General features: G+C 46.2%; 1 protein-coding gene across 1 annotated transcript in view; it reads right to left on the bottom strand.

Annotated features, from left to right (window-relative positions):
* Positions 1-12,391: 12,391 nt before the first annotated feature.
* The window catches only part of CIMIP2B (ciliary microtubule inner protein 2B), a 95,609-nt gene continuing 90,852 nt past the window's right edge, over positions 12,392-17,148 (bottom strand). Inside the window, exon 6 of the mRNA XM_086962888.1 lies at positions 12,392-13,008. Coding sequence (XP_086819014.1) covers positions 12,911-13,008 — 98 coding nt within the window. The 3' untranslated portion in view covers positions 12,392-12,910. The remainder of the gene's footprint in view (positions 13,009-17,148) is intronic.

The following is a 17,148-nucleotide window of genomic DNA, read 5'->3' as shown; positions in this document are numbered from 1 at the left end:
ACCGGGACGAATTCAGTATGTGTGTGAGGCAGCGCAGTGTGGGTGTGAGGCAGCGCAGTGTGGGTGTGAGGCAGCGCAGTGTGGGTGTGAGGCAGCGCAGTGTGGGTGTGAGGCAGCGCAGTGTGGGTGTGAGGCAGCGCAGTGTGGGTGTGAGGCAGCGCAGTGTGTGTGTGAGGCAGCGCAGTGTGTGTGAGGCAGCGCAGTGTGTGTGTGAGGCAGCGCAGTGTGTGTGTGAGGCAGCGCATTGTGTGTGAGGCAGCGCAGTGTGTGTGAGGCAGCGCAGTGTGTGTGTGTGTGTGTGTGAGGCAGCGCAGTTTGTGTGTGTGTGTGTGTGAGAGGCAGCGCAGTGTGTGTGAGGCAGCGCAGTGTGTGTGAGGCAGCGCAGTGTGTGTGTGTGTGAGGCAGCGCAGTGTGTGTGTGTGTGTGTGAGGCAGGGCAGTGTGTGTGTGAGGCAGCACAGTGTGTGAGGCAGCACAGTGTGTGTGAGGCAGCACAGTGTGTGTGAAGCAGCTCAGTGTGTAGCAGGGCAGTGTGTGTAATGCAGCGAAGTGTGTGTCTCACAGTGCAGTTTGTGTGTAACAGCGCAGTGTGGGTGATAGGACAGTGTGAGTGACACACAGCAGTGTGTGACTACGTAGTGTGTGTGTGAGGCAGCGCAGTGTGTGTGTGTGTGTGTGAGGCAGGCAGCGTAGTGTGTGTGTGAGGCGAATGCTAAATTGTGTAGTAAACCTCGAATCGCCGCGATATCAATTCCACTGGCCCCGCCCAATGTTTACACAGTATTTATGAACGGTAATAGAAAGAAATCATAGTTTCACGCAACAAGGGCTTCTGAATACTTCAAAATTAACTTTTTAAGAGCACGTCACTTTGGAAATGTTCTTCCTAGGAGGTAACGGTAGCGGTCCCAAAATAAACAAAAACACAGAGCGGGAACATGCTGCAATCGCCTGTCATTTCCAAACCGGGCGAGCCGGGAGGGGGCACATTCGCTGCAGAAATAGCATTCATCTGGCGGGAGGCGCTGTGCAGGGAGGGCCTGGCGGGTCAGGGGTGGGTGGATCGAGCTTTATTAGGGTGCCCCAGGGGAGTTCTAGACACTGCTGTCCCAATCCTTTCATTCTCGCAGCGCCACAAGCAGGCAAAGGAATCCGCCGTAGATCGCAGGAGGCGCTCTCCTTGACCTCAACCTATGACGGGAGGCGCGGCAGCAATCCTCCTCTGCCCCAAGATCCCACCTATACCAATAACATCGATTGCTCAAGCGCCTAACTACGGGTCACAATGAAGCGCTTTATCAATGGCCTTATAAAAAAAAGCAACCCATTGGTGCTCCGCATGGGGATGGGGTACTGTGAGGGGCTCTGATGCCTCCCGTTGCAGCTTGCGTTCTGCACAAGGCTTTCCCCCGCCCACCCCTACTATGCCTGCAAAGCGCGGAGCCAGTCCCTGTGACTGAGTAGTCGATTTGTGGCCGTCCCCACTGCCAGCTGTTCAGGCAGTTTCGGATCCACATCAAGAAAACGTATAAGCCACACAGTCTTCGATATTTTTAGCACTACGAACCAATGCGCCGCTTGCAGCCCCGTCCCGGATGCGATCGTATTCTGTGGACTAACTTTGGCTGTAATGCGCCCCCACCCCGCGGTCCATTACTGTTAACCAAATAACGGCCTGTGCTCACCTCGTGATAACCGTTTCTGCCCAATAGTAAACAGGGCAGGGGCGCCAAGATAATCATTCTTTGCCGCGTTGAGGCCTAAATAATGCCAAACTGGATTCTCCTCGTTTCAAAGCTAGAGCCTCCTGGTAAATCTCATGTAAATGTGTAAAATCTCATGCTCTAGCAACTCTTCCAGCGCCCGAACAACTGTACCCGGTACGCCAAAGCATTAACCCATGGTTACACTGTGCTCCAGTGACCTAGGTTTTTAACCGGACCCTTGCTGTTGTGCTTACCTTCATCACATGATGTCCGGAGACATTGTCCTCAACCGTTTCGGGGGCACCAGCGCCCACACCGACCTACAATGCAGCTGCTGGCCATCCTAAGGTAATGCCGCCATCTTCTACTGAGCACTGCCGTACTCGCTACAGGCGCTGGTAAGTTCCAAATCGTGAGATCCTGAGCCTTCCGTCCATCCATCCTCCAAGTTCACATGAAAGCGCCATCTTCAGGTTCCTCGCTGGCACGCATCTCTCCTGAGCTCGCCCCCATGCCGCTGCCCATTCCTATTGTTGGCTCTCCTCCTGCCTGCTCTTGCGCGGCTGCTTCCACCAGCGGCTCAGGAGCCCGGGCAGAGCTTCGGCTCACTCCCGGGCAGGGGGCGGGAGGGGGGCGGGAGAGAACACGAACGGCGGGAGGGAGGCCTACGAGGACAGGGGGGGGGGCGGGAGAGGAACGGACGGCGGGAGGGGGCGGGAGAGGACACAGGGGGCGTGAGGGGGGAGGGGGGCGGGAGAGAACACGAACGGCGGGAGGGAGGCGGGAAACGTGCCGGGGAAAAACATGCCTAGGACAGCAGCAATCACCACGACCAGACTCGGGGGCGTTCCCGGCGTCGCGTGACGTCGGCAAAAGCCAAAGAATCTCGGGAACGCCCCCGTGTCTGGTCCGGCATTGATGGACAGGCCCCTCGTCCAATGGCTAGGCTCCATTTATGGAGCTAGCCAATGGGACGGGGGGGCGTGTTCCATAGTGCTTACTATACTCAATAGATTTCTCTGGAGGAGGAGCCTACGGCTCCGCCCCCCAGCGAAACCTAAAAACTGCCCCATGGTTCAATGATGAACTAAGAGTCCTGAAAACCGCACTGAAAAGAACCGAAAGAGAGTGGCGTAAGACCCTCTCCAAAGAAACCAGAAACGCCTACCTGACTGAGAGGCGACTCTACCACGGCCTAATTAGAAAATCCAAAACAGCATACTTCCCGTCCAGAATTAGTGAAGCTGGTAACTCCGTGAAGGAGATATTTGCGCTCTATAAATCTCTTTCGAGCGGGAAACCAGCCACTGTCCCAGACAATTGCTCGCCGGAAACGTGCGACAAAATCGCAGACTTCTTTGCAGAAAAAATAGATAAAATCTATTCGGCATTCCCAACGCAGCCCATAAATGGGACTGAATTTGTGGAAGGCCCAAGGGAATGGGGAAACAGACTCAGACTGACCAACTTTGTCACCCCGCCTCCGGAAGATTTCCTTAAAATCTGCAGATCTGTGAGGTCGGGTTCTCCACGGGACCCTACCACTCCTAAACGTCTGGCAGATAGTCTGGTGGTATTAGAACCTTACATCAGACACCTACTAGACGTGTCTTTTAGTACCAAGACCGTACCTAAAGACTGGAAAAAGGCGGTGGTTCTACCTCTAAGGAAGAAACCAACTACCAGTTTTGAGAAACTAGAGAACCTCCGTCCTATTTCACTCCTACCCTACCTGGCCAAAGTAGCCGAAAAAACAGTCAATCTGCAATTGATGGACTTCGTGGAAAAGGCTGCCTTATTACATGATACTCAGTTTGGCTTCCGACCGCGCCATTCTACGGAGTCTGCGCTCCTAACAGCGGTGGAGGCCCTACGTCAGGGGGCGGATGAGGGTCACACCATGGCCCTCATCCTATTGGACCTGAGTGCAGCTTTCGACACTGTAGCTCACACCACCTTGCTACAGTGTCTGAATAACGGAGGAATATCTGGAGCTGCACTCCAATGGATCCAATCCTTCCTGACTGGGAGAAGCTTCCAAGTTCGCCAGTGTGATCACTACTCTAGAGACATAGGATTGAGCCAGGGCGTTCCCCAGGGATGGTCCCTGAGCCCAATCTTGTTTAATCTCTACGTCTCTCCAGTGGCTCCGATTGCTGTGAGTCATGGATTGAACATTGTGTCATACCCCGATGACACGCAGCTGGTTATCTCCCTCTCACGTGCACCCGGACTTGCCACGGACAGCTTCAGGGCGTGCATGCAAGATCTTGCAACCTGGATGTTCACCAATTGCCTTAAACTAAATGGCAACAAGACCGAGGTGCTCGTGGTGGGGGGGGAATCCATCTGTTTGGTCATCGGCGTGGTGGCCCCCATGCCTAGGAGAGGCTCCTATACCTCGCCAGGAAGTCTTGGCGTCTGTCTCGATGCCGACCTGTCTTTTGGACGCCAATTAGACCGAGTGGCAGGCGTCTGTTTTGGCGTTTTAAAAACCCTTCAGAAGGTCCTTGTCTTCCTTCCTAGGTCTGCCCGGAAAACGCTAGTACATGCCCTTGTGACCTCACGCCTAGACTACGGCAACCTGCTGTACCTGGGAGCCACTTGCAAGGCAATGAACCGCCTCCAGGTATTACAGAATGCAGCCGCCCGCCTTGTCTTAAAAATCCCCAAAAGATCGGATTCCAAAGCTGCCCTTCAGACCCTCCACTGGCTGCCAGTGAGAAGCAGAGTGGAATTTAAAGCCCTCTGTACCTGTCACCGCATTCTTGCTAACAAAGCGCCAATACCACTTCAGAACCTAGTTACCAAGTATGTACCATCTCGAACTCTGTGCTCCTCAAACGGAGGCCTACTTGAGGTACCTAGGGTAAAAAGGGCCCGCATGGGAGGGCGCTCGTTTCGACATCTGATAGCGAAGAGTTGGAACGCCCTGCCTTCCAATCTCCGCCTAGACTCATCTGAATCTAGCTTTCGGAAGAACTTAAAAACGTACCTGTTTGCAAGATAATAGAGCTCTCTCCTTACTTCTGCTTGGAGGTATTTTCAGTCTTAGAGCGGGGGGACACGCTTTTAGCGTAACCATGCGCTTTACAAGCTTCCCTATTATTATTATTATACCATGAATCATGTTTGAAAGAAAACTGTTAACTAATGCTTTTCCCACAGTGTTTTGGAAGGGGATCTATAAGCTAAACTGAAAGCATATTTTCTGTAAATTCACATTATCTTTCTCAGTCATGTGAGAATGAAGTCTGACATTCTCAGTAAAACATGTACATCCAACAAGGACAGAGACTGTCAGTTGATTCCTTTGTGTTCTACTGCAACTAGAACAACTAGAGCGCTAACAGTCCTACTTATTACAAAGGTATGGCACACCTGAAGCCATCTTGATTGGAATAAAGTGGTAACTCTTAAAACATTTAATTTAAAAAGGAACAAAATAAGGGGGTATATTTTGCCATAGAAAGAATGATTAGTGCTGCAGAAAGAAAAATGAGGGCACATTTTGAGTGACTTCTCAAATCCTCTTCTATTTCATTAAAAAATTCTGACATGCAGTCTCCCAAGATGGCCACCAGAGACAAAGAGCCCAAATGTAGCCCAAATATCACCCAGATGTAGCCCAAGTATAGCCCAATGACAGAATGTCCCAGAGTGTTCTAAAGAACAACTAGAGCGCTAACAGTCTTACTTATGACAAAAGTATGGCACACCAGAAGCCATCTTGATTGGAATGAAGTGGTAAGTCTGAAAACATTTAATTTAAAAAGGAACAAAATGAGTGGGTTCATTTTGCCATTGAAAGTATGATTAGTGCTTCAGAAAGAAAGATTAGGGCACATTTTGAGTGACTTCTCAAATCCTCTTCTATTTCATTAAAACAATTCTGACATGCTGACTGAAACATGCATTTTGAATACCAGCAGCAGACTTCCCTGGTGAGCAGTAGCTTTACTACAGTGATCTAATGAGCAACTAGAGTGCTAACATTCAGAATTTATGGCAAATGTGTGACACATCTAAATGCCTTCTTGATGGAACCAAAGTAAACAAGCATTGAAAATGCAATAGAGATCGCCCTCGTATAAGTTAAAGCTTTGCTTTTATTATTGTTTTTCAAACTTTCATGTAAATAACATGCATATGTATGCATATATGTATATGTATGCATGCATTTATATAGAAATGCAGATATATATATGTATGTATATATATATATATATACACACATACATATATATAAATGCATATATATAGAAATGCAGATACATATATGTATGTGTGTATATATATATACATACATTACCTACTGGCGGTAGCCAGTAGGTATATATATAGTTAGGACCTAGTTTCCATAGGAAATCCCCAACATTCTATTGGGAATAACTTTGGCGCTGGTTGATGAATCTTCGCAAATTTCTCAAAGAAGATGGCTCGCTCCGCTCCGCTCCTTCCCTGAAAGTTTGGGGGGGATTCGTCAAGTGGGGGCTGAGAAAAAAGGGGGGTCCCAAAACGTGTTTTCCCCATGTTAATTTCCATAGGACCTTTAGACTCGGCTACAGCTTGAACCGCTGAAGGGAATTACACCAAACTTGTCAAAATGGTAGTGTCTGGTACGCAGATCACGCTTTTGGTAAAATAGTGTAAATCCCTCCAGTGGTTCCTGAGAAAAGTAAAAGAGAAAAAAATTATATATCTATAAGCGCGCACGCGTGCGCTCACCCCCGCAAATTTTCGGATTTTTTTTTGTTGGGGGGGGGCTTGGGGGGCTTCTGTCTTATATTTTATTGTGTTTTATTTTAATTTCGAGGGTGCCCACCCCTCGTTTTACTCCAGAGATCACCGTTGCGGCCAGAGCCGCCTCAAGATGGCCGCCGCCGCCGCCGCCTGGTTGTGGGCGGGGCCGGGAGGACGTGGTTTCCGCTTCCCCCTGCCTGGGGGAAGCCTTTGATGTGACTGCCGGTCTCCCGTGCCAAGGGGGAGACCGGATAATGGCAAGAAGATGTAATGTCTATTTTGTCCCACGGACAAATAGCCATTAAATCGCGTACATGATACAGGCTGTGGACACTCTGGGTCTCACAGCCAATCAAAATGGTTGGCAGGGAGCTGCATACGCTTTTGAGGCCTCGGATTGGCTAGCAGCCCATGACTGGGTTCTAGCCAGTGATTGGCTGGGGAACTGAAACTTCAGTCGCAACAAGCGGCAATCTCAGCAATCGGGTGTCTTGGTTCCTCAAGATCAATAGGGTGGACGTGTAGAACCGTGCGGAAGCTGTCCCCATTTTAACAAAAGAGGATAGCACAAATATCTCGCTGATGGTGGTGCGACCTGAAACGGGGTGAGGAGGCAGAAAGGCATTAATGTTACCAGGCTAATGACAAGTGAGCTTGCGGCATAAGGGGCGTAGGAATATAGTTAACTTTATTCTCGGTGCTTGCGAAGGGAAGAGGCAATGCAAACATCCTGCGAGCTCAGCGAATTTCAGTAAAAATAACTGCATTACCGAGTGCCCAGTTCAGATTCCACAATAGAAAACAGAGCGCGCTAACTTGGGGTTTGGAGCGGACTGTTTTTTTAAGTGGAGCTCAACTACAAGGTGACGCATGTTATACTAAATGTAGCGTTAAACAATTGTACTGGGGCATAAACATTAAAAATTCACGAGCTCCGTATCACCACACAGTAGCATTAGAGCACACAAGCAATATGTTTGTTTTACCGCGTATTGCCTGTGAAAGCTGGTGGATTTTAAAAGTGGTTGGCAGAAATATGATTTGTATTAAATTCCTTTATAACAGTGCGACAGAATCTGCTATCTATTTCCTGCAAAGTGCCTGATCGAAGTCGTCTAATTTTTGCCCGGATGAGAACTGAGGTGGTGAACAGTGAGCTGCTGTGTGCTGTTGCATAATATATGTAAAGACGAAGAGATGTAGAAATTCCAGTGTCCAGAATCAGTCACCTATCGCAAACACTCATTAATTGGTGGGCGCTTCACATTGAACACAACGTGACACGAGTTAACAGTATTAGTTTTGCCTTATTTTTCTCTCACGTGCCCATGTTACATGCTCTCTTTCCTGCTATTTTTCAGAATATGTGCTTGTGTAACAACATTATTAAACAATTGCTTGGATTGTGAGTGCTTCGTGCAGCCACGTGCTGCAAGCGCCTCAGCCCTGTCTCTTACTCCCCAAAGCCCCTCCTAAAATATTTCTTGCACCTCATTCCTTGCAGTTTAACTGTATGGGTCAAACCACATCAGTTCAATCAGAGGACGCCCCTTTGGTACATTACATGTTGCGCGTTCGAGGGCACACATTGTCCGCTTTCTTCCAGGAGACCACAAAGAAAAGCATTTCCCACTACTGCTCTAACGTCAGTTGTAACTATTGTGTTTATTTACAAGCTACGAAGAAACTGGTGGAATTTATAGAATTTAAAATTGGCCAATTACCCCCAACACGCACCTGGCTGCACAGGAGCCATGCAGCGTTTGCAAAAAGACACCCCGGCACTCTGTAGTAGCGTGTCCATGAGCTCTCAGTCACCAATCGCCTCGCAGCAGCCGAACTCCGGTACTTTATCATAGTGAAATGTATTCCTTTCAGTCTTGTAACCTGCACACCTCAGTTATATTCTGCTCTAAAACGACCCTCTCTCTTGCTCCCTGTTTCTCAGACTGTGTATGTCATGAACTAACTGAAAAATATCAACACAAACTGCACATGAGTGCACAACCCAGTAATGCCCGACTAACTATAGTCCTCGCAACCTCTTCAGTCTCCACGCACACAATTCGTTTTTTGCTAAAGTACCTCATGTTAGCGTGTTCCTGCTGTTATAAAAATGTCTCTAATCCTTCCTGGGAGTTAAGTTAGACTATATCAACTACTAAACATGCAATAAAGATACCAACAACTCCACACTTCCTTGCACTAATACACGCTCACTAGTGTCTCTCTGTGTGTGTCACTCTGCCTCTCTCACACTCTGTCTCTCTCACACTCTGTCTCTCTCACACTCTGTCTCTCTCTCTCACACTCTGTCTCTCTCTCTCACACTCTGTCTCTCTCTCTCACACTCCTCTCTCTCACACTCTGTCTCTCTCTCTCACACTCTGTCTCTCTCTCTCACACTCTGTGTCTCTCTCTCTCTCACACTCTGTCTCTCTCTCACACTCTGTCTCTCTCTCTCACACTCTGTCTCTCTCTCTCACACTCTGTCTCTCTCTCTCACACTCTGTCTCTCTCATCAAACTAGCATACTGGCTCTGGAGCCTGAGACGGGAACATTGCAAACAGATCACTGAAGAAAAATTCAGCCTGTGGATCTAATCCAGTGGGATCGGAGCAGGGGTGCTGCAGGTGTCTCTTTACTTTGTATGTGGTAGTAGGTCCAAAAGCCCACCAAACTACCATACTCATATCTATCTATGGCACATAGGTTACAAACATATCACTGCAGCAGACTTTCGACCTCCTTAACTGTCCTTCTATCGGTAATGGAGGCTGTAATCAGAAAGTGTCACAGTTTGCCTGTGATGTGATCAGATTTTCTACGTTACGGGTTTTGTTTGCGCTGCAGAGCTGATACGTCACGGTTATGCAACGCGTCATGAGGTGCTCACGTGGCTACGTGATACGTCACGTAATAAAGAATATATTTTACAGCTATAGATATTAGCTTTTAAAAAAACAATGAAATTCACTTAAAAAACCATAGGTTATAGACCATATATAGTTAGGAATTTGCATTTACAAAACCTTGAAAATTCACTGAAAAAACCATAGGTTAGAGACCATATATAGTTAGCTGGACATTTTATTGACATAAAACCAATGAAATTCCATATATAGTTAGTTGCACTAACTATATATCGCTCACCCGCAATCCACTGCTGATGATGTCACATATTACATCATTCATGACATGGTCAGTGGCATCACTGATGACATCTCAAATGACATCACTGATGACATCACTGATGACATCTCAAATGACATCACTGATGACATCATGACACACCAACACCAGTTACTACATACGCACTCACTGATTCCAACGTCTACACACACATTCACTCATTCACCCATACAATCACTCATACATACAGTCACTCATTATTCCAACACTATCATATGCACTCATACACCTATGCAGACACTCACACACTGCCACTCATCCATGGAGTTACTCACACACCTAGTCAGTCCTGTAAAGAATCAATCACACTTCGATTTCCTCATCTATACAGTTAAACACAGAACACCTTACTTTTTCAAACATATACTAACACATACTTACTCTCTTATACAATTCATTTCATTTCATTTTCAATCTTTATTTCGACCATTTGGTCATAAAAGATACACATAAATTTAAAAATCACATAATTGTATCAGATTTGATAAAACATTAGTACATGATTTAAAATCCACATCAAACGTTATTAACACTGTTAAAAATAAAGGAATTCAACAGTCTACCCCGCATCTTTTTAAAAGGCGATTACGTGTATACCACACATTTGTAAAAAATTTGGCAAGCGCAAAAACAATTGGGCCGGAAACATCACATTTTAGAATCCTATACATAGGCATGTATTCCCTGCCACCCAAGTTCTTGATCAAAGGCAGTAGCCAGTACTTTCTGGCTGCCATATATGCTGGGCAGAAAAAAATCACATGCAAGTCATTTTCCTCTTTGTCAGCACAAAGGGGACAATACTTAGTGGAAGGGACTTGCGACCAGGTACTAGAAAAGGAGCGTAAGGGCAGTGTGCCGTATCTCCACTGGAGAAATAACTTTCTAGTGAGAACGGGGTATATAGGGTCAAAGGCCTTTTCAAATGCGTAAAGGTCCTTGTTTTGCAGGAATTTAGAGGAAAGAGACCCCTCTGTCTGGGTAGCTAGAGCCCTTCCCCTTTTGTGTTCATGATACAGATTCGCCAGAGATCTCTTAGAGATTCTGGGTGCTGTATCTGCTGGTTTATTCCACAATTCGGGGAGCCCCATATCTGTGCACACTGACTGGATATTTTGGACCCAGGGGATACTAAGCGCCTTGGGGTGTTTTAATATTTCGGCCAGTTCTGCCCTATAGTCGGCGAGATCGTCACTGCTCCAAAGCCTGCGCCAGAAGGCTATGGGTCTTAGACTTATCTCGTCGGCAAGAGGCCGTAGCCCTAGATCAAGCCTCAAAGGTAGAAGTGGGGTGCTGGGTGGAAGTGCGGTAATTTGCCTTACGAATCTGTTTTCCGTGACTGACAGATTCTGACATGAAGTATGGCCCCACAATTCAGCCCCGTACAAGATCGCCCCCCTGGCTTATACAATTACTGATACAAGTACAGATTGATCTGCACAGAGTCACACACCTCCCAGCCAGCCACACACACACTCAGTCTTCCATACAAATACTTGGGCAACCAATCAATAACCCATATAGCCACTCATATAGCTACTGATCAACACATGCAGGAGCTTGCACAACAACAGACATATTGATGCACACTTTCAGACAGTTTAGTCACTAACCCATGCATTCAGTAAGACACATTTATTCACTCACTCAGTCAGTCAAGCACCTACTAAATCCTTCATCCAGACACTTATACATCCACTCATTCTTCAATATGTAAAACATATTTAAACTTTACAGAAACACACAGTCACTGGATGATGTCATCAGTGATGTCATCAGTGATGTCACTGACCATGTCATGAATGATGTAATATGTGACATCATCAGCAGTGGATTGCGGGTGCGCGATATATAGTTAGTGCAACTAACTATATATGGAATTTCATTGGTTTTATGTCAATAAAATGTCCAGCTAACTATATATGGTCTCTGACCTATGGTTTTTTCAGTGAATTTTCAAGGTTTTGTAAATGCAAATTCCTAACTATATATGGTCTATAACCTATGGTTTTTTAAGTGAATATATATATATCTGCATTTCTATATAAATGCATGCATACATATACATATATGCATACATATGCATGTTATGTCATCAGTGATGTCACTGACCATGTCATGAATGATGTAATATGTGACATCATCAGCAGTGGATTGCGCGTGCGAGAAATATAGTTAGTACAACTAACTATATAGGAGCAATTTCAATGGTTTTGAATGAGTGAAATGTCCAGCTAACTATAACACCCCTAAAACTTATAGTTTTTTGAGTGAATTTTAAAGGTTTTTTAAATGCTAATTCCTAACTATATAAGGCCTGAAACCTATGTTTTTTCAGTGAATAAATATATATGTAGAGCTGTACATATATGGTTTCCATATATAATTTTTTATTATTTCCGGGGTCACCGCACATGGGCGGGAATATTCAGTGCTTATGACTTTGATGAGGATACCCCTGGAAGAGAACTAGGATTACAGGTAAGTAATTTATCCTTATTTACTGTAACCCTAGAATGAGTTGGGGCTCCTGGAAGCCAATCCTGGTCATTAAACTATTCAAAATTATCTTATGATATGATATGTCCCACTACCTTAGGAATGAATGAGCAAGTACACTGGATGGTCAGAGTAAAGCTAGGTCAAATGAGGTTTTCTTCAGCTGGTCTTGCATGACTGTCTGACCATCTGCATGACTCACAGAGAAAGGAGAAGCTGAAAGATGATCAAAAGCTTTCACAAGGCAATTTCAGGCAATTATTTTTATTTCAAGTTTTTGTCCATTAGAATAATGAAATCATAGTCTCACATCACAAACATGCAAAACAAGGTGCTACTCAAGCTCTAGAAGTTAACTAATTTATGCAGTTCTGCACTACACCACCAACAGCTGCTTGCAAGAGCATGATATGGTTGAGGTAGGTTCTTGTAAGTGTTCCATCTTTTCTGTTCCACAGAGCCTAAAAAACAGGTTCCATCCATAGCCTGCATGTACCTGAGGTGACTGGAGCAGATGTTTCTCTCAATCTAGCTATTTCCGATATAGAATAAGTTGTAGCACAGACAGCATCAGAACAGGAAGTGAGGTGCAAGCAGCCATTTTGTGCAGAAAGACACCATTACAGTCCCAAAGATTTCAAAATCATAACCATTCAATGGATTATTAAATAATACGTGCTACTTCATATATCCATTATATTCTCACACTCAAAATGGTGTGTTTATGTATTTAAAAATAGATTTTTGTTTCATACAATGTCAAAACTCGCTTAGGTTGTGGAGTCCAGGATTTGTTTCTCAAGTGTGCTCAAGCCCAGGGCATTCTGAGTAAGTTGGCCGTAGGTCTTGCCAAACTGGTACTTGTAACCTGTGGGCAAAAAGATGGAAATCATCAGACCATTGGTGCAAAATGGAATGGTAACTACTACCAGTATCTGGTGAGAACAGGACCTTCCAATGTGAGTTCCTAACTTCATGAATTTGTGGGTGAAATACACAGTTATATCTTGAATGATTCTCATTGACAAAGCATTGAATATTCCATGCCACCCCCTTTAATCAGAGGTCTCATCCACACTGTACAAATCAACCATAAGGTACTTAGGCCCTGATTTAGAGTTTGGCGGACAGGGTACTCCGTCCTAACAGTGGCCTCATTTAGAGTCAAGCAGAACTTCAATATGTCAGCAACAGTCACTACTCTGTCTCTGCCACTGACATACACCCTGATGGCTGAAGTAAGAGGTGCCAGAGTTTTGGCTATTTGACCCCCACCCACCATATTTTGAGTGGGTGGTAAAATGTCCAGTTTTCAATACCCGTCACAGGATGTAAAGCCTGGCTGTAACCAGCAGTCAAAAGTGCAAAATGGCCTCTGCACCAAGGGAGACAATTCTCATGGTACAGGTCTCCCTGGGTGCAGGGATCGTTAGTTATTGTAAAAACACAAAATCCTGCTTTGTAAGTTTTTGAAGATAAAAAAACAGGAAAAAGTTTAGATGGATAGAACCCCTATGCTGATGGAGTTGTCTTTCAAACTCTTTATACATTGATAGGAACTGCCATCACTGAGGTTTCTACCAATGTAAAGAGATGGCTGCGGGGCCAGCAGATATGTCTAGATTTGGGTGCAACGTGGTGCATGCATGATACAAGCCCTAAAATGACTTTTTTGCAAGCCATGCAAGGCTACTTTGTGTGGCCCTGCATGGCTTCATCAATCAGGATTAACGCAATGTAGCGCAAATCCCTGCGTTTAAAGGTGTTCCATGGGCGATGCGTGGGTGTTCCCACGCAGCTCCCATGGATTTTGACGCATTCCCAGATTTAAGATTGCTGGTAGACCTGGGAATGTGCCAAAATGCTACGCCCTCCCAGGTGAGGCATAATGAGGAGAAATATCTTAATTCCTCCTTGCTAATACCTCTGTCTGTATGTGCTGCATTCTGCAGCACACATAGAGGAATATGCCTCAGGGGAGGGCCTATTCCAGCACAAAAACAATCCTGCATGCAACACATGCACCCTTGCACCACTGTGCAAGGCTGCCTGCATTGGCGATAGGCAGCCAATTGTGCGTCAGCACCAGGGAAAGGACAGGAATGCGCCATATTGTAATAAATATGGCACATTCTGCCCTATTCCTGTAACATAAAGCAGAAAGGTGACTTACTGCCCTGCGCTATTTTTACATAAATAAGCCCCCTAGTATCTAATGAATAAAAAAGTCAGCCCTGCTGGTCAGATGAGTGGGTATTTCAGTCCTGTTATCGCAGATGAATTTGTGTCTTTGGGAACAACCGGCAATGAAGAAAATCAAATTTGGAACATCCCTGATGCCCTGAGATTTAAAAAATGCTCCTACGGATTGTTTTTTGGGGGTTATTTTGTTGAGGAACACCTTCCTGCATAAAAACAATCCTGCTTGTAACACAGCCACCCTTATTCTATGGTGAAAGGGTGCCTGCGTTCCCTGATGTGCTGACATTTTAAAAATGCCCTTAAGGATTGTTTTTTTCCTCATTCAGTTCTTCCACTGGCTTGTGACTTCACAGCAGAAACCAGAACTAAGGGTGATAAAAGCAGGGCTGGGTTGGTCTGTTGGATAGAAGGAGATCACAACGCTCTTGTTAAGTTTTTCCTGGATGGCAGTGATTGGATGCCAGAGTGGGAATGTTGGCCTTCCGTTGAAGGGAGACCTCAATGCCCTGATTATGACTGTTTTGAAGGTAGTAAATGGACACCACAGTGTTACTGTTGGATTTCCGTGGGAGCGAGGCCGTAACAACCTGATTATGTCACTCTGATGATAGTGAGTGGACACTAGGATATGATTTGTGGCTTTCCATTGGAAAGTGAGAACTTCTGATGCCCTGATTATGCCTCTTTTTGATGAACCTAGGCACTGACTTGACTCCGACAACAGGCATCGCAACCCAGCCTACCCTTACCGCCTGGACTTCTGTCACCACAGAAGACACCGCCAAGACCATGAGAATCATATACTCAGGAGCCACCACAGACCCCTGTCCACCCCACATCTTTCACAGAGCCAAATCCGCCATAGCAACTGAACTATGACGTACCATCAACTGCTCCCTCTGCACAGGCACATTCCCTGACGACTGGAAATGCGCAGCAGGTAAGCCCCTCCTCAAGAAGCCCACCCCAGACCTGACGGACCTCAAAATCTACAGAACCATCTCTCTCCTCCCCTTCGCTGCCAAAGTCACTGAAAAGTCATCAAAAGCCAGCTCACAAACTTTATAGAATCCAACTCGATCCTCAACTCATCCCAATCCAGATTTCGCAGCAACTTCAACATAGAGACCGCCCTTCTAGCCACCACGGACGACTTCCGCACTCTCCTCGACCAAGGCCACATGGCTGCCCTCATCCTACAAGACCTCTCAGCAGCCTTCGACACCATCTCCCACCACACACTAGCTGCCAAACTTCATGACGCCGGCATACGGGAAACCGCCCCTGACTGGATCCACTCCTTACTCACTGGCCGAACTCAAAGAATCAGGCTCCTGCCCTTCCTGTCGGAACCTACGGAAATCAGCTGCGGAGTGCCACAAGGATCCTTACTCAGCCCCACACTTTTCAACATTTACCTGGCCCCTCTCGTCACCATCGTCAGAAAACACTGACTCAGCATAGTTTCGACAACACACAGCTCATCCTCTCCCTCATCAATGAACCCAACATCACCAGACATAGCTTTCAGGAAGGAATGAAAGACGTTGCCGCCTGGATGAGCAGCAGCTACCTTAAGCTCAACTCAGACAAAAAAAGATGTCCTCGATCTCGGACCCACCCCCTCTGCATGGGACAACATCTGGTGGCTCACCGCCCTCGACAACTCTCCCACACCCACAGACCACACCAACACCCTCAGCATCCTCTGCAAGACAGTGGCGCTGTCCTGCTAATTTCGATATGAACACAACAACAGCGTCATCCCATTCTGAATTGGGCTCTTGAAATTCACTCTCTTCTTGTTCGTCATCCAAGGCATCTGGGTGATTAAGGAGGGTATTATCCAGATTATTGGACCGTGGAAGAGGCAAAGATATAGGTCTTTGTAAAGGTGTAGATTGTGGGGGAGGAGGTGAAGTAGCAGGTGTAGATGGATGGATAGCTATTGAAGTAGGAGGTGGAAACCTTTTCCTGTAATCCGACAGCATGGACTGCAAGTCAGAAATCAAAGAATAGGGCATGCAAACTATGTCCTCATGAAATGATTGTTCCTGAGTGGCATAATACTGTTGTTCATAATATTCATCCTCCTCCTCCTGGCATTTGACATGCAACCGGGAAGAACTGTTTTCCACTGCAAAGGGACCGTCATCATCTGAATCCCCTTCATGTTCCAAAAGGTGAGTAGGTACATGGGGTGTCACTTTACTAGGAGAGACATGCTCCCGGGTACCATTGATGATTTTTTATTGTCCTTTCTTTTGTCCTTCGTCGACCATGTCGTCGTCAAGGTTGTTGACGAGACTGAAGACGCCATCACAGATTGAGCCGTAGGTGGAGGCGTGGGCAGCTGAGCTATCGTTAACGGAGCCTTTGACGGTGTAGTCTTCGTCGGACCTGAGATCAGTGTTGACGGAGAAGACCACGTTGGTTAGCCAGTGACAAGGCAATGGCCAAAGATGACTTTCTAGTGGCTGAGGTGGAGGATGATGTAGACAGCGTAGAGACTGATGTTGTTACCTTAGTTGAAGATACTGCTGTATAGGTCTTCAACGTCAATGGTGACGACAATGATGCTTTTGATGATGGAGGAGTGGCTGTCGATGATCTGCCGGAGTGAGAAGCTGAGGATGGCTTCTTAAACTCACAAGAAATTTTAGGAGGTGGCGTAGAAGGCTCTGATGGTGCTCTTATAGCCCTTTTAGAGGAGCACTGAGGTTCCCTTTCTATCTTTAGAATGAGACTTAGATTTCTGAAGTGATTTGTAAGGGCTGCAGCCTTTATAAGACCCATGGGTGAACTT

The sequence above is a fragment of the Lissotriton vulgaris genome, chromosome 3_1 (genome assembly GCF_964263255.1).
Source record: "Lissotriton vulgaris chromosome 3_1, aLisVul1.2, whole genome shotgun sequence".
NCBI lineage: Eukaryota > Metazoa > Chordata > Amphibia > Caudata > Salamandridae > Lissotriton > Lissotriton vulgaris.
The sequence above is the reverse complement of the archived record's forward strand: the minus strand, read 5'-3'. Positions and strand labels throughout refer to the sequence as shown.